General features: G+C 38.2%; 1 protein-coding gene across 2 annotated transcripts; it reads right to left on the bottom strand.

Moving 5' to 3' along the window:
* Positions 1-1,617: 1,617 nt before the first annotated feature.
* On the bottom strand, positions 1,618-9,755 carry LOC123805651 (tripartite motif-containing protein 77-like). Of its 2 annotated transcripts, XM_045818354.1 has the most exons (5): positions 9,345-9,755; positions 8,063-8,158; positions 4,935-5,165; positions 3,374-3,494; positions 1,618-2,111 (listed from the first exon to the last, which is right to left on the bottom strand). In XM_045818354.1, the coding sequence occupies exons 1-5, from the start codon at positions 9,753-9,755 to the stop codon at positions 1,618-1,620; spliced, it is 1,353 nt and encodes a 450-aa protein (XP_045674310.1). The 2 variants fall into 2 exon arrangements, with proteins under 2 accessions (XP_045674310.1, XP_045674311.1); XM_045818355.1 differs by lacking the exon at positions 4,935-5,165.
* Positions 9,756-25,950: the final 16,195 nt, after the last annotated feature.

The following is a 25,950-nucleotide window of genomic DNA, read 5'->3' on the forward strand; positions in this document are numbered from 1 at the left end:
CTGTTTCTAATAAGTAACAGGAATTTATTTTTTATAGGTCTGGAGGCTGGAAGTCCAAGATCAGGGTGTCAGCAAGGTCGGTTCTGGAGAAGGCTGCTGACTTATTGTATATCCACCTGGTAGAAAGAGCTGAGTATAGTTACTTTTACACTATACTTTCACAGAAGTGAATTTAATCCCCAGAATACTCTCCATCTAACATTCTCTTTGAAGTGAAGGAGAGCAGAAGAAGGAGGGATAGAAGGAAAAGGGGGAGAGAGATCAATATTTTTTACATACAAAATAGAAGAAAAATCTTGTTCTTCCTGGTGATGAGACCTGTTAAGATCTACTCTCTCAACAACTTTCATACATACCACACAACAGTGTTAACTATAGTCATCATGTACCTTTTATCCCTAGAGAGATTGATTTTAATGTCTGATTATGTTGCAACCTTGTAAAATCTAAGTCTGGAACATTTTTGAAATAAAATTTGACTATTGGTGGTTTGATATTTTGTGTGTTTAAAAAATGAGATTTATTGTTCATCCTTAAAAATGAATATTCAAGACATTTTGATTATATGTATCTTCCTTAAAAATATTGCAGTACCCCAACATCTACATCTTGTTATCTGCACTACATCCCTGTAAATTTTCTTGGGATACTCTGTTCATCATTGAGAACTACTTACAGCAATGCTGAGGAACAAATTATACAATCTATATTTTTATGTCAAAAGGAATTCTAGCCCATAAATATGAACAATAACATAATTCACTTTTTTTAATGAACTCACCTCAGAAACCACTTCATCCATGGTGACTCCAGCTTCTCCAGTGCTCCATTCAGGACAAAACAGGTTTCTGGGCCCTTCAGCTGCTACAGAGTGGCTCCCCTATAATTCACTTCTTTATTCAATAATATTTCTTAGCACTTCCTGTCCTACTAATTATGTTTACATCATAGCAATTTTTCATTGGTTCTATAGCCTTTGCTTTTAATAATTGATGCACATTCATGCATTCATTTGTTCAAATACTTTTTAAATGTCTCATATCCTTTGCCTGGTATTTCATTCGAGGAATGTGGCTGTAAAGAGGACTGACTTCTTATAATTTGCAAACTTGAAAAAAACAACCCAAATTCTGTTATGAGCTTTACAAAGGGAAAATGTAAGCTACCCTTCAGGTCATATTATATATGTGACCTAATCTAGTTCCATAAACTTAGAACTGATAGAGGAAGAAGAGAAATCTTCACTAACATTGGATTTTGAAGGGGACTTTCTGGAAGGAGAATACTCTGCTTTGCATCTATACATTTAACTGGATTTCCACACCCAAGTATTGTTCACCTCTAGCAAGCTCAGATAGCAAATTAAAAGTCCATATATTCTACATGGTTTAGTAAGAAAGATTAATTTTATTTAAGTAAAATAGAAAAGCAAATGTCCATACTTAAAAAAATATATACCACTTTAAAAAATAATACAACTATATCTCCTGAAGGTAAAATGAAGTTAAAGACAATGAGGTATAACTGATTTGTCCCATTCAAGAAGTCACCAGGATACAAGCCTCCTGAGCTATTGGAATTTCCAAGACTGTGGTCAGGTCTGTGACCTGTTTCTGATCATTTTGGTCCATAGCAGATGAAAGGTCTGAGAGGGAAAGAGAAGGAGCATGAAAGGAAATTACAGATGAGGGAACTTTTGGCAACATCAACAAAGCTTACTATGCCACATTCATAATCTAGAAACACTCCTACCCAGCCCTGGGGTCTTTGAATATATTGGCGGATTAGTGGGGAGGTAGAGAAGAGACTGAAATGGTCATCCGCCTTTACACAGAGAAGTAGAAAGACACCCTCAGAGCTGAGTCGCATATCTTTCCTACGTGCCCAGGATTCCTTGCAAAGTCCTATAATCCAATGACAGGAGTTTCCCACATCCATTTCCCAGTAATGCTTGCCAGAAGTGAAGGTCTGAGTTCCCCATGAAGGAGTGTACTCTACACTTGCAGAGTTATGGGGCGTGTCTTGATTGTCAGAACTGCACTGCAATTGTCTCAGTTCTTCAAACAGATGTGCTTCATACTTGCTTATTCTATGTTCCAAGGTAACATATACTTCAGTAAAAAGAAAAGTGAAGTCAAAGAACAGAGTTTAAAAGTTCTCAGGACCAAGCACAATAGTGTTCTGACAAAGGTTTAACAACCAAATCTCTGAAATAAAGCTGAGAATACTCCCAACCCACCATGGCTACTTTCAAGGTAACAACCATTTAGGAATTGCTCATAAAATCCCAGAATATGTAACAATTAGTTTTCATGAATGAGTCAGTATTGGACAGTTCCAGAACATCTCTTTATCATAGTAACTATAGAGAGTATGCCATTGGAAATGCAGAGACAGATCAGCAAGGGCTCCTTGTCTATCTACAGGGCAAGTAAATTTAATAATACATCTAAATCAAAGTAAACTTGAGAATAGGTAAAGATGTAGGATATCATACTCGGGTTTAATCTTCACCAGCTCATTAGTAATTTGGAAGCTAGTTCATAGATGCCAAGTAAATGGCAAAATGGCCCTTAACTCACTTAAGCCTTCTCATTAATCAACCATAACAAAATAAATAAATGAATGAATAAATAAATATAATTACAGTAATAAATACAGTATATGTAATATTTAAAATATGATTGTTTTCTAAATAGTGATCACTTTGCCCAAGATATTAGGGCACATCATTTAAATAAGCAAAAAATGAACTGTCAATCCACATATGCCTTTTTAGAAGTGGTTGCTCCCAGAATTTCTAAAGGTGCACCATCAAATCAGAATCTCCTCCCATCCCAGATCAGCTTCTTTGTCTGCCAGCCTCACTCTCTACATTTTCTCTAGTTGTCCTTCTCATAATAAATTCTGTTCCATTTGTTTTGAGATTTTACCTAAAAATCTCAAAAAATTTGTTTATAAATATGTTATGCTTTTTAAAATTTTGTGATTTTTGATTTACATTTAGATAAACACTTCAATAACAACATCAAAGTGCTTCTAAACATCTGAACATCTGCATATAACCACAGTTAACAACTAAAAGTTGAAATACACTGAATGAATATGCAGTTTTATGTACCAGAGAGTTTTTTTTAACTCATTGGAAGTAATCATATAACAAACTGTCATATTTGATTGTTTTTGACAGGTTTCAATTAGCTTTTTCTGACAATTAATTCACAGATGAGTTATAAAGTTATTTATAAAGGTTTGCATATTTACCTGCTTCCCTGTTCTCTGAATAAAAGTAATAGAGCAATGAGAGGTCATCCATGTGCACCTGTTCATGTAGGAAATGTTACTGCAGTCACACCAGAGCACTGCCTCTCACCTCGGAAGTTGATAAGCCTTTCCAGCATCCCAGTGATGGTCCATGCAGTGAGCTGTGGATCCACAGGCTTAGGCATGTACAGCTGCACTAACTGACTCCTGCAAAGGAAAAGTCCCACTGCCTTACAGACTCAAGGGTCTCATTCATGATGTACTGAAGATGCTTCCTCAGAATCCTCACAATTAGCTTTCAAGGGTATGAACATAACTCCACAAATTGAGGAATACTGCAGTTGTTAGTGTATTTTATAACCTGCTTCCCTACTGTTGACACATCAATCCCAGGAAAATATATCACCTCACTCATAATGTTTACTTCTCCCTTCAAGCTACCCTAGTGGAGCCACACAGCAATTCTCACTTAATTCCTAAAATATAGTAAGTGCCAAGGTTTTGAAATGTGCTGACTTTTATTATTTAGGGGGCCTCAGCTCTATAGGGTGTTCTTTCTTCTTAATTTTCCCCTTTTCTCCTTCTCACCATCCTTCTGCTTGCTGCCTCTCTAAGTTTATTTGCCTTTCCCATACAAGACATGGAATTACCCTCAACTAATGAGGATTTTGAAAATTACAGGCAAGAAAAATAGTTTTCTTCTTCCAAGCTCCACATTAAACCTTTCAACTGAAACCATACCCCTTCAACCCTCAATTTTACCGAAGGATAGTCATTATAAAGCCTGGAAGTCTTTTAGAGAAGGAATAAATAAATAAATACAAAAAAAAAGAAAAAGAAAAACCTCCTCACTAAAATTGTGGGTCTATCTTAGAAGAAATAGCCTGACCTCTGGAACAGTTACCATTACTGCAACAGAGGGGCAAACTTACCTTATCACTATTTCTCCTGAATCCTGTAAACAGAAGGAGAGGAAGCCTTGCTTAGTTTTCAGAACAATATGGCTGATCTGGGTAGTCTAGTTTGAGGACATAAGATTGGACTGGAAAATTCAGTATCTCCAGCTTTCTTCCTCTGACAAATTCATTTGTCACGCTCTTTAGCCTCAAAGAGTGAAACTCAGTCTCACATTTACATACAGTTGATAAAGTCATGGTCTTGATAAAGTTTAAAACTAGAAGATGTTCTTATGGTGAACAAATATGTCTGTGATTTGTTGCAATCAACAGGGATATTCAGAGAAATTTCCACAAAGTTCTTATAAGAACATGTAGCTTTCAAATCCTCAAAATAGAAGGTCTACAAAATAGACCTTCAAAATAGAAAGAATGACTATTGCCATATATTGGAAAGTCCAGATACAAGCTGTTCTGTTGCAGTTGGTCAGAAACTCTTGATATAATAGAAGAATTTGGAAGGAAAAATTGTCTGGATCTGTTATTCTAAACTTTTTATATAGTTTTTCCTCTCCTGTATAAGGCAAAGTAACCCTGGGTCTCCAGGTTATACTGGAGGAGCTAAATCTGCCATCACAAAGTCAGGAAGAGGCAGAATCTGAACTTTTTAACCAGAGTAAAAATGGAGGTTAAACAAGATACAAACTTCAGGTGATATCAATGATTTCCAAGCAGGCTGGTTCTCAGAATCCTGCCATCCTTCTCAGTCCTTACCTGTAGCAGGTCCACATCTGCTTTACAGCATAGTTCCTTCAGCTCCCGATATATTCTCCTCAGGACTTTCCCAATACGAACCATGCTGCTTCTATTTCTCCTGAGTTGCTGGAAAATCATCATGCCTTCATTTGCCAGCCTCTCTAAATGGCTTTTCATTTCCTCATGGAGGTATTGACACACCTTAGGATACTCAGCCCTTATCATCTCCATCCGTAGATCTAGAACACCCTGCAGTGGCATTGGGTTATTTAGTATCCAGATTGTTTTATTCTTCCCTTACCATCTATTGTCTATGTGTTATGTATAGTATACTTGGCATAGTCTGTTGGGACAGTTATAACAAAAATACTGGAGACTGGGTAGCTTTTAAACAACAGAAATTCATTTCTCACAGTTCTATAAGCTGGAAAGTCCAAGACTGGTGTTGACAGATTTGGTGCCTGATAAGAAGGCACTTCCTCAATAGCCATTTTTTTTTGTTGTGTCCTTAGATGGCAGAAGGGGCAAAGGACTTCCCTTGAGCCCCTTCTATAAGGGCATTTATCACATTTATGAGGATTCTGTCCTCATGACCTAGTCACCCCAAAGGCCCACCTTCTATTACCATCACCATGGTGGGTAGAATTGCAACAAGGGACTTGGGGGAGGGAGAATGACACAAACATGCAGACCACAGAATTACTAGATATAGCTTTATGCCTTTCCTCTTAAAAAAATGCACGCATTTTGTTTCTTTCTTTCCTTTTTCCCCTCCTTTCCTTTTCATTTATTTATTTCCTTGCACCATTGTTTCCAACTATGTTCCTTCAAATTTCACATTTTCATAAAAAAATAGTTTCCTATAATTTCATAAAAAATAGTTGTTCCCTATAATTCATTACTAAACCTAAATCATAATCCATTTTTCTCCATACTCATACTCACAAACTGACTTTTTGCCACTAGGAAAAAAGTAACAATTTACTTCCTCAGGAAAAAGAAGACATCAGACAGGATCTTTCAAATAAAAAGGGTACCAACCATATGGGAAAACATATTTGCCCATGATACCTCAGGCAAGGGTTTGATCTCCAAAATGTATAAAGAACTCACATGACTCCACTCCAGGAAGACAAACAATTCAATTAAAAAATGGACTAAGGACTTGAACAGACACTTCTCCAAGGAGGACATACAGAGGGCCCAGAGACATATGAAAGGATGTTCAACATCACTAGCCATCAGAGATGCAAATCAAAACCACAATGAGATATCACTTCACACCAGTCAGAATGGCCATCATTAACAAATCAACAAACAAGTGCTAGTGAATTTGTGGAGAAAAAGGAACCCTAGTGCACTGTTGGTGGGAATGCAGACTGGTGCAGCCACTGTGGAAAACAGTATGGAATTTTCTTAAAAAACTGAAAATGGAACTGCTTTTTTATCCAGTGATTACACTGCTGGGATTATACCCTAAGAATCCTAAAACAGCAGTTCAAAAGAACCTATGTACCCCAATGTTCATAGCAGCATTATTTACAGTAGCCTAAGTGCCCATTGGTAAATGAGTGATAAAAAACTGTGGTACATATACACCATGGAATACTGTGCAGCAGAAAGAAAGAAAGAAAGAACTCCTACTCTTCACAATGGTATGGACAGAACTGGAGAGTATTGTGCTAAGTGAAATTAGCCAGGCCATGAAAGACAAATATCATATGATCTCACCTAAAAGTGTAATGTAATCAACAAAATAAACAAACAAGCAAAAAAGAACCAGAGACATGGAAATAAAGAACAAACTGACAGTAACCAGAGCCAGAGGGAATAAGAGGGGAAAGAAGGGGAACATGTATGAAGGACACATGGACAAAGACTATGTGGTGGGGATTATCTTTGAGAGCAGGGGTTGGACAGGGCAGGAGAGAGCAACGAGGGGGAAAATGGGGACAACTGTAACTGAACGACAATAAAATATAAATTTAAAAAAATTAAAAATGATCGCAATTTCCAAAACTCTCTGTTTTTACCAGTGATTAGCTCTGTCTACCTGTTAGTAGCCAGGGCTACACCTACCTCCTCTTCATTGGCCCATCCTGTCTTGTCTCCTCAAAGACATTATTCTCTAGATTACTACCCCACAATATTCACTCTCTTCTTTGCCTGTCTCCTTCTTCTCTCTCTGTCCCCACTTTGTGTGTCTGTCTCTGTTTCATGCTCTCAATCACTTTTTCAAACACACTTTTCCCTTCTTTTCACACAGCCTTTATTTATTTATTCATTTGTTTGCTCATTGGTTTATTTATTTTTTATTGTATTTTTTTTTCATTACAATTTAACTCCCCTATACCCTCTTCCATCTCCAGTACCCCTCTAATGCCACACTGTTGTCTGTGTCTATGAGTTCTTTATCTTTTTTCTTTTTTGTTCTATCCCTCAACCCCACCACACCTCTGCCAGCCTACTTTCTATCTGCCAGCCTACTTTCTATCTGTGGATCTATCTCTATATTGCTTGTTAGTTCAATTTGTTCATTAGATTCCACTTATAAGTGAAATCATGTGGTAAATTGTCTTTCTCTGATAGCCTTTAAACATGTGTAAATTTACCTGTTTTTTTTTGGAAATCCAAAACTAAACATCCTTGTTCTAATGACTTTATTTAGCTTCTACACTAACATTTTTATCCTCAACAAAAGCTAGATTTGTTGATTTGGCATTTCTTGATCCTCAAAACTTTCTGCCACAAATACCCAGGAATTTATAAATTCTGTTAACACATTAGTATCAGATTGATTTTTACTTGTTTACAATGGTTTTCTTAACATTTAGAGTTTACTAAACTGTTACAGAACTCTATTTCTACCTCCTTCCCAGTGATCATTGTATTGTTGTTCCTGCTGATGTATTCGTGGCAGATATTGCTTGATACAAAAAATCAGGAAAAATCTTTTACTTACATAGTGAGTTCAACATGAGATCCTACACTAAAGGGCATGTTTTCTTAAAGAGAAATATATTATTGCTCTTTTTCTCAAAAACCATTAAAGGGATATTATGATTTAATTAAAGTTCTTCCACTGTAAATTACTATGATATCTGCCCCAAGCTGGTCCCAAGGGAAACAGGGCCCCTACTGCTTACCTCCCATACTCTGAATATGTTGGTCACTTTGTTTAGACTTTTCTGGTTTTTCTGTTTGCTTTTCCAAATAGACTTCATTTGCTTCAGAATATTCTCCTGCAAAAGAACTATACATATGAGCACTAAAAAAAGTAGTACATTTCGGATATGGTAGTTCCCCATTTTTTGTGGTTTTGCTTTCTATAGTTTTATTTACCCAAGGCCAACTGCAGTCTGAAAATATTAAATGGAAAATTCCATAAATAAACAAATGTTAAGTTTTAATCTGTGCTCCATTCTGAGCAGTGTGATGGGAAATTTTGCTCCATCCCACTTGAGATGTGAATCATCCCTTTGTCCAGTGTATCCCCACTGTATACATTACTTGCCAGTTAATCATCTAGTATCTGCTTGATTATAAGATTCACTGTCATGGTATCACAGTGTTTGTGTCCTGGTAACCCATATTTACTTAATAACAACAAAGCACAAGGGTAGTGATGCTTGCAATTTGGATAGGCCGACGAGAAGCCCTAAAAGTATGTGTATGTATGTATGTATATGAAAAAACAATATACACAGGGTTTGGTACTACCTGTGGTTCTTAGGTACCCACTGGGGGTTTTAGAACATACCAACCTCAAATAAGGTGGGATGACTATACCTCAGAAATATATAAGGGTATAGACATGAGACAAACAGTAAAGAGAGCAGGAATGTCATTGATTTTCCTTGGAACAGTAATTGTCAAATCTGAGAAATCAACCAAAAATAGAGTTCCTGGATTAGGAAAAATGTGTCCATTGTCTGAGGAATCTGGCACTGCTATTACATGGAATCTGGTCAATTTTGAGAAGTAAATCTTGCTTCATATTTAATTTTTAAATGTTAGCCTTTAGTGTTTCTAAGGCCCTTTAAAAATATATTGGCCAGTGTTTCTAAACCTGCTCCCATTAGAATGGGCTCATTGTAATCACTGCTGTAGTAGCCAATGGTTGTCACTGTCACTAGGTTTACCTACCATGTTACTTACACTGAAATACCAGCACCCTAATACTCATCAACTTCATCCTACTCCTCTCCGTCAGGCCAACAGAATTTAAACTTAAGGAAGACAAAGACATTTGCCTAGTTTCTTCACTGCTTTATCTCCAGTTTTTTTAGAACAGTGTCTGGCACATGGTATTCTGAAATTTTATTTACTCATTGCAGAAACTAATGATAACAATCAATGTAGTTTTCCTCTTGCCTAGTAGATACAGGGTCTAACATGTTTCCAAGTGCATTTGGAGGCGTTACTTACCCGGTAGTGATCAGCAATCTGCTGTACAGGATGGTGTCTATGAGTGACATGATCTTGAGAATAACAGCAGAGCACACACAGCAGGATCTTGTCAACTGGACAGAGGAAGATCTTCATTATTTGGTGTATCTTACAGATCTGCTCGGCAGAGCTTGGTGACTGAAAGAAAACTGACTGTCCAGCAGGAAGAACTTTTTGCTTAGCTAAAATAGTGCTTTTGAAGTCCATTGGCAGTGATACTGCCCTGCACACAGGGCAGCGAGTAGGAGCCTGGGTATCTTCCCACCAGAGGCAAAGACAGGGAGCACAAAAGCTGTGGCCGCAGGCAATGGTGACAGGGTCTGTGAAGTAGCCCTTACAGATGGAGCAGGTGAACTCATTGGGGGAACCCAGCCTGCAAGCAGAACTCATGCTCCTGAGAAAATAAAAAGAAAGAGTATGCTTTACCCCTACACATGTGAGTTGAGTTTCAGCCTTATCTCACATATATCCCTATGCACTACAGCAGGACAGGTAATGTTTTGAATCGGATGGTAAGGCACAAAGAGAGTCCTACAGAATGGTAACATGCATTACTGTTTGCCAACATTTGCTTGTAGCACTACTTCTCAGTTCTCTATTAGAAATCCAGTATGTTTCATATATATTATCTCTTTTACAAAGAAATCAGAGGTCTTGAACTCATCCCTAGTCATAGCAAATGGGTCATATTTTCTCCAAAACTATCACAGTTTTTTCTTTTCTTTTTTAAAAAATATATTTTATTGATTATGCTATTACAGTTGTCCCATTCCCCCCCTACAGTCCCCTGAACCCTGCACACCCTCTTCCACCCACATTACTCCCCTTTAGTTTATGTCCATGGATCATACATGTAAGTTCTTTGGTTTCTACATTTCCTATACTATTCTTACCCTCCCCCTTTCTATTTTCTTTTTTTAACAATTTTATTTATTTATTTTTAGAGAGGGAAGGGAGGGAGAAAGAGAGGAAAGCATCAATGTGTGATTGCTGGGGGCCTTGGCCTGCAACCCAGGCATGTGCCCTGACTAGGAATTGAACCTGTGATGCTTTGGTTCGCAGCCCGCGCTCAATCCACTGAGCTACGCCAGCCAGGGCCTCTATTTTCTACCTACTATCTATGCTACTTATTCTCTGTACCATATCCCCTTCTCTCCACCTCCCATTCCCTTTTTGATAACCCTCCATGTGATCTCCATTTCTGTGTTTCTGCTCCTGTTCTAGTTGTTTGTTTAGTTTGCTTTTGTTTTTGTTTTAGGTGTGGTTGTTAATTATTGTGAGTTTGCTGTCATTTTACTGTTCACATTTTTTATCTTCTTTTACGTAGATAAATCCCTTTAACATTTCATATAATAAGGGCTTGGTGGTGATGAACTGCTTAACTTGACCTTACCTGGGAAGCACTTTATTTGCCCTTCCACTCTAAATGATAGCTTTGCTGGATAGAGTACTCTTGGATGTAGGTCCTTGCCTCTCATGACTCTGAATACTTCTTTTCAGCCGCTTCTTGCCTGCAAGATTTCTTTTGAGAAATCAGCTGATAATCCAATGGGAACTCCTTTGTAAGTAACTGTCTTCTTTTCTCTCGCTGCTTTTACGATTCTCTGTTTATCTTTAATCTTGGCTAGTATAATTATGATATGCCGTGGTGTGTGTTTTCTTGGGTCCAATTTCTTTGGGGCTCTCTGAGCTTTCTGGACTTCCTGGAAGTCTATTTCTTTTGCCAGATTGGGGAAGTTCTCCATTATTTTTTCAAATAAGTTTTCAATTTCTTCCTTTTTCTGTTCTCCTTCTGGCCTCCACAGGATTCAGATTTTGGAGTGCTTAAAGTTGTCCTGGAGGTTCCTAAGCTTCTCCTCATTTTTCTGAATTCTTGTTTCTTCATTCTATTATGGTTGAATGTTTATTTTTTCCTTCTGCTCCAAATCATTCATTTGAATCCCAGTTTCCTTCCTTTTACTGTTGGTTATCTGTATATTTTTTTTTATTTTACTTTGTGTAGCCTTCACTTCTTCCTCTATATTGCATCCATATTTCAATCATTTCTGTGAGCATCCTGATTACCAGTGTTTTGAACTGTATATCTGATAGGTTGGCTATCTCTTCATTGCATAGTCCTATTTTTGGAGCTTTGATATATTCTTTCATTCAGGCCATATTTCTTTGTCTCAGTGAGCCTGTTACATTGTAAGATGTGGAGCCTTAGGTACTCGCCAGGGTGGGGCAATCCACATCACTGTGTTGTGGTGCTGTATGTGGGGGAGGGGTCAGAGAGAGAACAATGCCACTTGCTTGGCTCATGTCCAGCTTTCAGTCTCTTCTCCCACTCCTCACAAGCAAATTAGGTTCTATTGGTGCTGATTCCCAGGTGGGTGGGTTTGTGTATGTTTTAGGACCCTGTGGGTCTCTCCAATGAACTCTCCTGAGAGGCTGGGAGTTTCTCCCACCACTGCAAACCCCACAGGTTTTTACAGCCAGAGATTTTGAGGCTGTAGTTTCCCATGCTGGAGCCCTGGGTCGTATAGTCTGTCTTGTTCCTCAGTAGTTCTTCCAGGTTTATCTGCATGAAAATATGGGACCACCCTGGTCCACCAGCCACAGCCTTGCAGTGTATCCTCTCTGCTCCAGCAGCCTATCTCCACCCCTCCTACTAATCTAAATGAATGTTTCTTCTTTAACTCATTGGTTGTCAGACTTCCATACAGTTCAATTTTCTGCCTCCATCTTGGCCAGAAGTCTCTAAGGGCAGCAGTGTCAAACTCATTTTCACTGGCGGTCATATCAGCCTTGTGGTTACTTTCAAAGGGCCAAATGTAATCTTAGGACTGTATAAATGTAACTACTCTTAACAGTTAAATGAGAGTTTGGTCCTGCTGCCAGGTAGAAACAAGGTGGAGGGCCAGATAAAACAAAGTGGAGGGGTGGATTTGACCCATGAGCCTTGTATTTGCCACCAGTGTCTTAGAGGAAAATGTTAAGAAGCAGTTATACATTAAAAGTTACTAAAACATAAAAATTAACTGTCATGTGGTATGTTCAATCTGTTCTTGAGTGAAAAACTTCACAACCATTTAGGGCATTATTGAGACATTCAGGGGCATGGTAAGGATAATGAGGTCTTCCCACTTTAGTTCAGAAATGTAAAAGGCTGTAAAGAAAAACTGTTAAACTAAAAGTTAATGACTTTTGTTGAAGCCATTAGAGAATTGAGTTAGCAAGTCAGACAACTGATTCAGCCCTGGATGATGTGGCTCAGTGGATTGAGTGCCAGCCTGAGAACCAAAGAGTCGCTGGTTTGATTCCCAGTCAGGGCACATGCCTTGGTTGTGGGCCAGGTCCCCAGTGGGGGGATGTGAGAGGCAACCACACACTAATATTTCTCTCCCTTTCTCTCTCATTTCCTTCCCCTTTCTCTAAAAATAAATAAATAAATAAATAAATATATTAAAACCAACTAAGTCAAATTCTGGATAGAGACAGAGACAAGCACAGAGATAAACTGAACCTGTGTATATTTATCTGGGGCAAATTCCACCAGAGGCCATATAAATAGGTAGAGAGATAAACAAAGTAATTTTAAATAACTGTTAAAAACTAAATGTGGACTAAGGTGAGCATGCAAAGACCCTAAGGATCATAGGCATATTAGCCCTATATTATAGGGAAATGCAGCTGGAGAGATAAGAGATAGTCTCTCTCTGCAAAGCAGCATAAACAGAGAGGACCCAGAGCCAAACCAGAAAGCAAGTATCTCTAAAGCAGTGGTTTTCAATGGGAGGCTACCCTCTCTCAAACAGGAGACATTTGGCAATATCTGGAGACTTTTGTTTTCATCAAGCCCAGTGTGCTAACTGTGCTGAGATTGAGAAAACCAGAACTAAAGGCAGTGGAAGCCTATCATGTCCATGGAATGACTACACTCTAACTTTGGTAACCACAATTTATATACAACACAGATGTTCAAACTATCAGACAAGGAATTTAAAATAACTATGATTAGTATGGTGAAGGCTTTGATGAAAAATGTAGACAACATGTAAGATAGATAATTTCAGGAGAGAGATGAAAACTGTAAGAATAATGTAGGCTATAAATAGAATACACAGTAATAGATGCAATACAACCAAAAAAAGTATCAGTGACTATGAAGATGGGTCAATAAAAATACACAATCTAAACCCAAGTAGGAGAAATACAGAGTAAAAACAGAACAGAGCATCAAAGAACAGCAAAACAACATTGAATCATGTGACATCTGTGGTATTAGACTCTCAAAAGAAAAATGAAAAGATAACAGGACAGAAACACATTCAAAGGAATTACTTTATATTATTTTATTATTTTTGCTTTTATTTTTAATTATTTATTGTACTTTTTTACATTACCTTTTAGTCACCTTTTACCTACTCCCTCCAGCAATCACCATACTGGTGTCCATGTCCATGAGTCCTTTTACCTTCTTGCTCAATCCCTCCACCTCTAATCCCCCACATACTAGCTGTCATCTTGCTCTCCATCTTTGAGTTTGTGCTGGTTTTCCTTATTAGTTCAGTTTATTCATTAGATTCTACAGATGAGTGAAACCATACAGTATTTGTCTTTCTCTGACTGGCTTATTTCACCTAGCAGAATGTTCTCCAGGTCTTCCATACTGTTGCAAAATTTTCTTCTTTTTTATGGCTGAGTGGTGTTAAAAGAATAATTTTAGATAATTTCCCAAAATTAGTGACAGACACTAAAAAAGAGATCAATAATGCTTAGATAATATGTAACAAGAAAAATATAAAACAAACTAACAATAATAAAACACACCTAAGCAAGTCATATTCCAATGAATGAAAATCACTAACAAAGAGAAATTCTTGAGGGCAACCAGAGTTACAGGAAAAAAAAAGGTGACATATAGAGGAATAAGTTTAGAATTATAGTAGAAACCATGCAAGTAAGAAGACAATGGAATGACATTTTTAAAGTTTTCAAACAAAATAACCATTAATCTACCATTTTATATCCAGTAAAAATATCTTTCAAAAGTGAAAGTGATATTAGAATTTTCCAAACAAAGAAAAACTTGAGAGAATTCAGTGCCAGCATATCTAATCTACAAGAAATACACAAAGAAGTTTTTCAGACAAAAGTACCATGTATAGTGATGGGAAGAACTTGGACCTACACAAAGAAACAAAGGAGTCTGGATGTACACTCAATAAAGATAAAATATAAGTTTTTTATCGCATTTTATTTTTTTTAAATAACTAGCTGTTTAAGGCTATAATAGTAACAACATACTATGCATTTAGGACACGTGTAAAAAAGAAATGTATAGTAGCAATGTCACAGACATGGGAAAGAGGAATTGGTTTTAGTACTAGATGTAAAGTGGTATAGTATTACTGAAGGTGGACAAAGAAGTATATTTGAAATGCTAGAGCAAATATTAAAAGATATTCAAATAGAGTTGTAATTGCCAATTCAAGAAAGAATTAAAACCTTCAAAATAGCCACTTAGAACTTCCGGTTTCTGGTGCAGCATGTGAGAACCTTAGAAATCACACTCTGTCCTAACAACAAGTAAAAGACTAAAAAATTGAAAAGTCAACAACTCTGAAAGCCATCTGAGAAGTGAAGTCACAAGTGAACTACTGCCTCCCCAGATTGGAGAGACTCAGATAAATCCACCAACAGAAACCTGCATGGGAACCAGTGCTAGTATAGGAAAACCTAAATTGCCATTGATAAACTGTTAGAAACTCAAAGTCGATAAGTCTGAGAGTTAAAAATTCCAGAGAGACCCAGTTACAGAGTTATAGAAAGGGCCTCACACTACTGAAAGTTTTACTTCTAAGAACTATACTATGTTCTCACAGCAAATATTGAAAAACTCTACTCATGCTTCTGGCAGGGGGAGAGGAAAAGTAATCTTTTGAAATATAAAGAATGCCAGATATGGCGTTTGAAATATGAAGAATGGCAGAGCATTCTTAAAAAAGATTGCTCTTCTTGCTTTGGCCAAATGGCTTAGTTGGTTGCAGTGGAGCCCCATTTACCAAAAGGTTGTGGGTTCCATTGCACATTCCTAGATTGGAGGTTCAATCCTCAATTGGGCACATACAAAAGGCAAGCGATTGACATTTCATCTCTCCCTCTCTTCCTCTCTCTCAAATCCTTCCTCTCTCTCTCAAAAAATATATATCCTTGGGTAAGGATTAAAAATAATAATAAAAATAAGTAAAATTTAAAAATAAAAAATCTAAAGTTAATATCATACTTAATAGCAAGAAACTAAATTCTTTTTTTCTAATATCAGAACAAAGCAAGATGTCCTCTCTCACCACTCTTTTCGACTGGAAGTTCTAACTAGTGTAATAAATCAAGAAAAAGAAATAAAAGGCATATATTGGAAAGGAATAAATATGTATGTATTCACAGGTGATGTGATTATGAGAATAGAAATTCCAAAGAATTTACTAAAAATCACCCTGGAGCTAATAAGTTGAGCAAGGTTCAATTTAAATTTGAATTTATTCCTACATAGCAGCAATGAAAAACCTGTATTTGGATTTGTTTTAAAACCCATATTTATCATAACTGCAAAGAGTGAATTAACTAGATGCAATAAATTCTAGAGATCTGATGTCCAATATTGTATGTATCATTAAAAATACTGTATTGCATACTTAAAAATTTATTAAAAGGGTAGATCTCATGTGAAGTGTTCTTACCACAATACAAAGACAAAAGTGGAAAGAAAACTTTTGCAGGTGGTGGATTTTCATGTGATTATATAGTATATATATATATATATATATATATATATATATATGGCATATATATATATAGAATTTTAAAATTGTACATTTTAAGTACACATGGTTTATTGTATGTAATTACATCCTGAAATTGCTTCTCCCCTAAGGCTCAAAAGAGAACCACCTCAGGATTACTCTGCCTCCTCTACTGACTTCCTTAAGTCCAAGCAAAACCCAGCCAGGAAGACATTTGGCCTGATTAAGAATAAAGCTATTCATAACAATCTTGAGAAAGAACAAAGTTGGAAGTATCATACTACCTGCTACCTAACTATAACTACAAGGCAAAAATAATCAAAACAGCATATAGTACTGGCATAAAAAGAGTATACATCAAAACAGTATAGATCAATGGAACAGAATGGAGAGCCCAGAAATAAACCCATGCCTTCATGATCAATTAATATTTGACAAAAGTGACAAGAACATACAATGGGGTAAAGACAGTCTACTCACAAATGGTGTTGGGAAAAATTAGACAGATACATACAAAACATGAAACTAGATTACCTTCTTACACCAGATAGAAGAATAAACTCAAAATGGATTAAAGATTTAAATGTTAGACTCAAAACCATAAAAATCCTAGAAGCAAACATAGGCAGTAAAATCTTGGACTTTTTTCTTTAAGTAAAATTTTTATCAAAAAGTAAAATTTTTGATAAATTGCTTTGGGCAAGGGATACAAAAGAAAGAATAAATAATTGGGACTATATCAAACTGCTATAGCAAAAGTTTGCACAGCAAAGGAAACCATCAACAAAATAAAAAGACAACTCACTGAATGAGAGAACATATTCACAAATGATATATCTGATAGGAGGTTAATATCCAAAATTTATAAAGAATTTATAAAAGTCAACACCAAAGCCTCCCCAAACAATCCAATTAAAAAATGGGCAAAGGACCTAAATAGACACTTTTCCAAAGAGGACATACAGATGGCCAATAAACATGAAAAGATGCTTAACGTCACTAATCATCAGAGAAATGTAAATTAAAACCACAATGAAATATCACCTCACACCTTTTAGAATGGCCATCATCAATAAATCAACAAACAAGTTTTGGTGAGGATGTGGAGAAAAGGGAACTCTCATGCACTATCAGTTGGAATGCAGGTTGGTGCAGTCACTGTGAAAAACAGTATGGAGTTTCCTCAAAAAATTAAAAATGGAACTACCTTATGCCATACTGCAGAGAGCAGGACCAATAACGTGGCATTGGTCCAGTGAAGACAGGATAAAGTGCATCAAACAAAAGGAGTCACTTGAGTCAACCAAGATGGCTGCCATCAGCCATGACACTTTGGTTCAAGAGGAAAACTACCTAAGTCATGCTAGACACATCTGGCAAGAAGACACACCTAAGATATCTGCACACATCAGCAGAACAGCCATGTCTGCAAAGAGGGACCACCCATACACAGGCTCCTGGGGAAGTCCCCCACTTGCCATCAGGGGTGCCAAGATATATATCAAGAGACCCAGAAGGGTGGAGTACACAACTCTCAAGGTATAACTGAGGCAGGCTCCAAACCACTGCTGCGACAGAGAGCTGAGCTCCACACACTAGAGTGCTGCTCCATGCCATGCTGATCTCCCTTGGCATTGACTGCTAGAAGCTCTGCCCTGCTGGACTGAGGACCTCATCAGCCTTGCTGCCCACCTGGCTCCGGAGATCCTTCCTTGCAATACACTGACAACTCCCTTGCTCACAGTGCTGTCTCTCAGCCCTGCAGTCTGGAACTCTGGGACTCGGGTTTGTTATCCCCCAATCCTCTTATGTGATATTATTACTGATTGTTTCTGAGTGATTAGTATTGCTATCAGGTTACTATAGATCTGGATTAAATATGAATTAATAAAAGCTGAGTGAACCTGCACTAATAAAGTCCAAGTAGTATGCTAGGTGAAATAAGCCTGTGAGAAAAAGATAAGTACCATATGATTTTACTTACATGTGGAATCTGATGAACAAAATAAACTAACAAACACAATAGAAACAGACTCATAGATACAGAGAACAGACTGACAGTGCTCAGAGTGTAGGGGGGCTGGGTGAAAAAACTGAAGGGATTAATCGAAAAGAAAAAAACCCTCACAGACACAGACAACAGTATGGTGATTACCAGAGGGAAAGGTGGGTTGAGAGAGGTAGAAAAGGGTAAAAAGGGATAAATGGTAATGGAGGGAGACTTGACTTAGGGCAGTGAACACAAAATACAATATACAAATGTATTATGGAATTGCAACACCAAAACCTATGTAATTTTATTAATTTCACCCCAATAAATTAAATAAAAATAAAAATTAAAAAAAATAAGAAAAAAGACTCAGTGGAAGTCATCCTGTGGTTGAAAAGTGCTATCTTTATTCTCACTGGAGAAAGAGACTTGGGATGAAGTTAACACCGGACAACAGAAGGGAAAAGGGAAGCACCTTCATATTTTGTGGCATTCTCAAACTGCTGAGTTGACCAGCTCTGGTGTCTACACTACCTTTAACTTCCACTAGGAAGGAAAAAAATACATTTTATTATAGTTTAAGCTTGTATGAGTCTGACTTTTTGTTAATTTGCAGGCCAAACACAGCTCCCTTTAGTTTGGGTTTTATTTTTTTTATTTTTAAGTATATTTTATTGATTATGCTAATATAGTGGTCCCTATTTTTCCCCCTTTGCCTCCCTCTGCCAGGTACCTTTCTTTCCTCCAGCAATTCCCCCTTACTTCATGTCCATGGGTTGTGCATGGAAGTTCTTTGGCATCTCCATTTCCTATACTATTCTTAACATGCATAAAAAAGAACAAATACCCCAAAGAAGCTGGAGGAATTATCCATTATTTACTTACAAAGATTATGGGCATCCCTTTAGGACTGGATTTTGAGAATACTTGAACAATGGAGCAAGAACATAAAATAGAAGATGAGTTGATTGGTCTGGGGCACTTTCTCAGGATATAGGATAAAATGCCCTGACAATGACACCAGAAGATTGGGTACATTGGCTGAGTGCTACCTCCTATAAGCCTGGAAAGAGTAATGGTCCATGGTTAGCAACACTGAAATGCCTGAATTGCTATGTCAGATGGTAGAGGACAGGATTAAGTGGAAAAAGGGCATTTGTATTTTGGAGTGGATATATTATGAAGACAGAAAAATAGTCATGGCATTGTGTTCCTCAGGAAAGCCAAGAGGATACACCAATCTCCAAAGTCCTCAGGCATATGCTGATGAGAGGAACTAGCTTCAGGAAGTTCAGTGGTAGCTATCTGCTCCAGCCTAGAACTGTAGAGATGGCTAATAAACAGCATCCCAGGGGCAAAACAGATAGAAGGGAAGCCAAGGGGACTACTTTAAGATATCAAAAGAAAGCAAGAAAGAATGAGCAGGATGCTGAGGGTTGTTTTTAAAGTTAAACTAATGATCCTATTTGAAGTTCCTAGGATTGAGACCATTTTCAGATTCAGTATTCCTTGACTGAAAAGGTGGCCATATTCCTAGGAGTAAGTTCCCGGTAATATCATGGAAATTACATAGCATAATGATTACCCAGTCCTTATCCAAAGGGACCAATGTTCATTAGAAATAAAGGAATATGCATACTGTTTGAATTCACACAGGGTATGAGTTTTTAATGAATACGTGGACACTTGAAGTATAATCATCACCTCATGTGAGACTGGAAACAAATGAGAATCAAATACAAATGTAGTTCTGGTCAAAATCCAAGGTCTAATAAGTCTGTTGAGTCTGTACACCTACCCAGTGATTATTTCTTGGTAACTGAATATATAGTGGAGACAAAAAAAATTACCTAATCACTATTCAGGCAGATGATGCTGTATGGGTTATCTCAGCTGGGGCTGTTACCTAGAATATCTTCATGTAGCCTCTTAATGTAACTGCTCAGGCTTCCTCACTGCATAGAGCAAGCATCCCAATAAAGCTGGGTGGAAGTTATTTTACCTTTTATGTTACACAGAGTATCTCATCTGTTATTATCACAAACCTACCTACATGCAAGGGGATGGGAGTAGTATTGAAATTGAATTAGGTTATAGGAAGGGAGTGAGGATGGAATATATTGTTGTACCTGGGGCAGGGGTTGGGGGGAATAATTTATTCCTGCTACATCTATTTTCTTAATAAAACAATCAAAGACATCTGAATTCAGAGAGTGAGGGTCCTAGAGACAGCAGGAGTTAATGAGCCTCTCAGATCCACCATTCAAGCTCCAGATTCCTACCAAAGAACATTCTAATTCTCTGGATAATTAGTACAACAAATATTCATTCTTTTGGCAGGCCCTTTAAGGGTTTTATGTCAACTAAACAATCATTCTGAATATAATACGGTGAAGCAGGGTTGGCAGAGATATACAACACTGGAATAGAGGGATGGGGGAGTGGTCCATCTCCATAGAACCATTTGGTAAAGAAGATCAGTACCTATCCTCAGCAGGAAACCCCTGCAGATGTCTCCATATTTGGCTACAAAGTCTCATTATAATAGGCCTCATGGATGTCCTGTGCTTCCTGTGACTTCTTTATTATAAGGGCCAGGGATCTGGCCTGTGTTCATATGAGTGTCTCTGAAGAGAGGGTGATAAAGTCATCACAACTGGACCTTACCAGTAAATGTGGCCCAAAGAGACAGAAACCTTGGCCCTGACCTTGGACAGAGGCAGTTCTGTTCTCACAAACCCTGTGCCTCGCATACTCAGAAGGCACAGCCAGGCTAGCTCCTGTGATATCCCAGTCTTTTGGATTGTGGAGGTATTTGATATTGGCTCAGAGACATATTAACTCTTTGATGAAATCTAGTATTTATATTAACATTCTGCTTTGAAGGAATAGATTCTATCTTTTCCACAGGCTTTGACTGTGTACCTATATGCCCTTCTACTCTGGCCCTACTGAACCATGGGATCTACCAGAATCACACTGAAATCCCTCTCTTTTAGTTCTGTCTGGCCCAGGTCTCAGTACAAAGATCTGGAATGTCTCTACCCACATTCCAGGGCTCTGTTCTTCTTCTTCACTTTCATAATATGAGATGCGCTAATTACTGACATATCCCAGAATGAGAAATAGGGGTGGCCTGTTCTTGCCCCAAATGCAGCAATAAGGATGCAGGTTTCTAAGAGAGGAAGCAGCAAAAATGGGGTTTTCCAAAATGTGTCCTATCTCTCTGATGTGAATCCATTGCAACGGAGCTGAAATGAAGACTGTCCTGTCCTGACTGATCTCACAAACATGTGAGGAAGTCATGTCTCACAGAACATGGAGTGTTTGGGATTATATAATAGAAAGAGGAAGAGGAAAGCAAAGACCAAGTAAAGGCACAGAGATGAGGGTAAGACAAAAGAAACATCAGGAGTAGAGAGGAACTTACAGAAAGCAGTACAAAAAAGAGATGTTGTTGTAAAGAAATTTGAAAAAATAGGCTTACAGCAACTCTGTGGGAAGATACAGAAAAAAAAAGAGGTTCAAACAGTGCCTGGCACAAAGTAAAATTTCCTTTCTTTAACTGAATAAATCAGTGAATCCAAGAGAAAGATCATCCCTTGGGGAATGGCAGCAAAGTTGTAGAGACAATGGAATACTAATAAAGGAGACAACAGGCAAACTGTACATTTCAAAATTACTCTCAAGGGGTATGACTGGTATGGAATTCCAATCCAAGGAATTAGCATGAAGTTTCTGCTGTTCATCAATACCCAATGTGAAAGAGAGAGGGTGAAAATATGGCATTATGGCTAAGATCACAGTCCCTGAAGCTAAACTGTTGGGTTTGATCCCCAGACCCACTGCTTCCTAGTCTGGTCAACTGAGGGTACCTCAGTTTCTTTAGCTGCAAAACAAAGTACCTATCAAAAGGGGCATAAATGGATCAGTTGGCACTAGTAATTAATTAATGGTTAATTACTGGCGTTATTAATTACATTAACATAATGACAACAAAGGATAGAGAGAGGACATTCAGGAGGAAGGCAAAAAAGATAGGAATGAAAGAGACCTAAGGAGGAGGAAATAAAAATAGAGGAAAAGAGTGAGAGAAAACCCAAATTTGAGACAGGAATAGGTGAAAAGAGCCAGGGAAAGCCTTTAAAAGCTTTCAAGCCTTGAAAATGTGTAATGGAAGTATGATATAGGAAACAGACACATTGGAATGTAATTCAGACTGGAGATTTCATCTCTTTCTCACACTGAGGATGGTTTCAAGAGCCCCATGGTCAGGACTCACCATAATAACATCTCAATACCACTGCCTGGAGCTTATCAATCTGGCTCAGAAGACACAGTAGACAATGGCCAAACGTTTCAGTTAAGGAACACTCAATCAAGGGACTGGGATTTAGTCAGTTGGATAGTCTCTCATTTTGCTCTCAATTTGTAGCATTTGGGCTCAGCACTGCCACCTCGCATCTCCCACTACCCCCCATATGAATCCAGAAGTAGTTCTACCATGCTCCAAAACCTCTCTGTGGCTTTTAATAAGTGTCTCAGAGTCCAGAGAGTCTCAGCTGCTGTAGAGTAAGGGCAGGTACTCCTTCAGGTTCTAAGTGGAGCCATGAAATGATGGGAGACAATAAAGTTGTGTAAAGACTCTAGGCATGGTATAGTAGGGACAAGTGAGTTTGAGTCCTGAGATCCTCTTTTTTCCAAAGACCCAACCAGACACACATCTAAAACTCAACTTTCTCTTTGTTCGATGATGCCATGCCTGTCAGGTGTCCCTGAATACAGCTCCCTTGGATTAGAGAGGTGTGGATCTTAGCCCCCATTTTAGTTCTGAGGGCAAGCACCCATTATCAGACAGGGCATAACTTCTCCCAGCTTTCCCCCATTCTTCATTCTATGGGAGATGTGGCTACTGCAGCATGAGTACAGTATTCTTAGGGTCACTAATCACTCACCCCCAAGCCCCATCCTGGGTTTCTTGAAAATAGGCACTTAAGCAGCCTCCTGGGGTCAGAGGCTCTAGATGGGGCATTCCTCCTCTCTGTTCCTCAGAAATAAGTAATAGCCTCCCACAAACAGAGAAGGAATAACCACAAAACAAATTGGATGAATTGCCAACTCAATGAAAGACAACAGTCAAAATAACCATCTGTACTTTTCCTCTCAAGTCCATTAAATAAAACTTTTTGTCAATATTTTCCTCTGCCTAGCCTAGCCCTTACCTCAGACCAGCTTCTCATAATAACCAAATGAAGAAAAAAGGTAAAGAAACAATTTTTAAAATCCTGAATATCATTCATCCTTGAAAACACATGGCCTCTTTTTCTTGCTGTTTTTCTCCAGTGACAAGGTCCTCTCAAAGATTGCAAAGTCTCTGGGATGGAGGGGAATATTGGACTTTCTTCTCACCTCTTCTCATGCACATGTGTGCGCAAGTTCACACACTTCCACTCAGACACAGATTTTTCCAACTGTATATAGAAGTTGCTGTGATTACTTATGAGTGAAACACATTTTATAACATCATTTCACCCCTAGAACTTTTGCCCATCCTGCGTTTCTCCCAAATAGGATAAGTGCAACTGATTTCATTCCATGGGGATCCTCTTTCGCTCTCTTGCCCCTCAATCCCCCTCTCAGTATATATAAAAGTATCCTTATAAGTCAACTCAATTTTAGGGGTCTAATTTTCTTAATAACATTTCCTCTGATGGAACATAAATTTTTTTTAAAACTATACTAAATATATTAATGAATATGAAAATTAACAGAAACTATTTCTGTATTATAACTTAAAATTATTTCATGTAAATTTTTGTTATTCTATATTTAAAAAATTTCTGCAAATAGCACAACTATGTATGTATGGCTGTATTAGGAGGGTGGGTGTAAACTGCAGTCACTGTGGTAACTGCAGACCTTTGAATGAATGAAAATGAAGCCTCTTTCATTAACAGAAGTAAAGCTCAGAACCTGTAAGGTGCTCTAGAGGGGAGTTGCTGGATACAGAGGGCTGTTCTTAGTCCAGTTCTGCTCTTTTGAAGCTTTTCTGAATAATTACAGTCACCATCGAGGTAACCTCAGGTAAGGCTGCTCCACATTAACATGCTTGTTGAACACTGATTCTTTTCAAGCATGGGTCAAGAGATGAGGCTGGAACTGATTAAAGTCTTCATTAAAGGTTTTAGGAAAACAACAGAGAGAGAAAAGCAAACAGGCACCAGAAGCAAGGTAACCTGGTTTTGTGCAACTCACTTTCCTTACCTTCCAGTTAGTGCTTGTCCTCAAGGAACCTCTGTTGTCTGATCCTGTTTGCTCCCAGCACCCAAAAGTGATTCTCTGTATCTCTACCTGGAAGTTCCAAATTCAGGAAGGGGTGGAGATGGAGGAAGAAGAAAGAGACTTCCCTTTCCAGCTGTGCTGTGTTTCCTTTCTGAGAAGGGATCGTTCTCAGAGATTAACATCAACACTGACTTAGCCCGGTAGGTACACCAGAATCACCTGTAGGTCTTGTTAGAACACAGATGGGCTAAGCCTCAACCACAGAGTTTCTTGATTCAGTAGGTCTGGGGTGGGGCCAGGGAGTTTGCATATCTAACAAATTATAAGATGCTGCGGCTGATTCTGGTTCCTGGGCCATACTTTAAAAATCTCTGACTTAGTTCAATGTTCATTTAAGATGATGTGTTAGGTTGTACAAGGATGAACAATTAAAAATAAAACATTCAGGACTTCTATTTAAGATGGAGGCATAGGTAGAAATGCTCCGCTTCCTCCCACAACCAAAAGAAGAATAACAACCAATTTAAAAGCATTAAACAACCAGAAGTGCCAGAAAATCAAACTGCATGGAACTCTGACAATCAAGGAGTTGAAGAAACATTCACCCAGACTGGCAGGAGGGGCAGAGATAGGAGACAGGCAGCAGAGTGGGAAGGACCATGCACAGCCAGGTGGGGCTGGCTGAATGGGAAACTAAGGACTCAAAGCTAACTGCAAAATATTTTGGGGTTGTGCTGGTAAGAGAAACTTCCAGTCTCATAGGAGAGTTCATTGGAAAGTGGGGCTAGAGCAGATAAAGCAAGCAGCATTATTCACTCTCTGACCCCTCCCCCACAGACAGCACCACAATGCTGCAAAGAGGGTTGCCTCACCCAGATGAATACCTAAGGCCCCACCCCCTTACAACATAACAGGTGTGCCAAGACAAAGAAATATGGTCTAAGAAAGAACAGATCAAAACTCCAGAAAGAGAGCTAAGCGATGAAGAAATAGACAACCTATCCAATGCAGAGTTCAAAACACTGGTAATCAGATGCTCACAGAACTAACTGAGCTTGGTCACAAAATGAAGGAAGAAATGAAGGTTACCCAAAGTGAAAAAAAGCAAAATATACAGGGAACCAACAGTGAAAGGAAGGAAACTGGGACTCAAATCAACTATTTGGAACAAAAGAAAGAAATAAACATCCAATCATAACAGAATATGAGGAGAGGCTTAGGAACCTCCAGGACAACTTTAAGTACTCTAACATCTGTACCATAGGGGTGCTAGAAGACAAGAACAAGAAATTGAAAATTTATTTGAACAAATAATGAAGGAAAACTTCCCAATCTGGCAAAGGAAACAGACTTCCAAGAAGTCCAGGAAGCCCGGAGAGTCCCAAGGAAATTGGACCCAAGGAGGAACATACCAAGGCACATCATCATTAAGTTACCCAAGATTAAGGATAAAGAGAGAATCTTAAAAGCAGCAAGAGAAAAGAAGTTTCCTACAAAGGAATGCCCATAAGACTATCAGCTGATTTCT

Source organism: Phyllostomus hastatus, unplaced genomic scaffold (genome assembly GCF_019186645.2).
Source record: "Phyllostomus hastatus isolate PE091 unplaced genomic scaffold, TTU_PhHast_1.1 phas_scaffold_317, whole genome shotgun sequence".
NCBI lineage: Eukaryota > Metazoa > Chordata > Mammalia > Chiroptera > Phyllostomidae > Phyllostomus > Phyllostomus hastatus.

Coding starts and splice junctions, on each gene's coding strand:
- LOC123805651 (XM_045818354.1), bottom strand. CDS start 9,755: ATGAGTTCTGCTTGCAGGCTGGGTTCCCCCAATGAGTTCACCTGCTCC. Junction 8,159..9,344: donor AGATTGCTGATCACTACCGG/GTAAGTAACGCC, acceptor GTTCTTTTGCAG/GAGAATATTCTGAAGCAAAT. Junction 2,112..3,373: donor AAGGCTTATCAACTTCCGAG/GTGAGAGGCAGT, acceptor TTTTTACTGAAG/TATATGTTACCTTGGAACAT.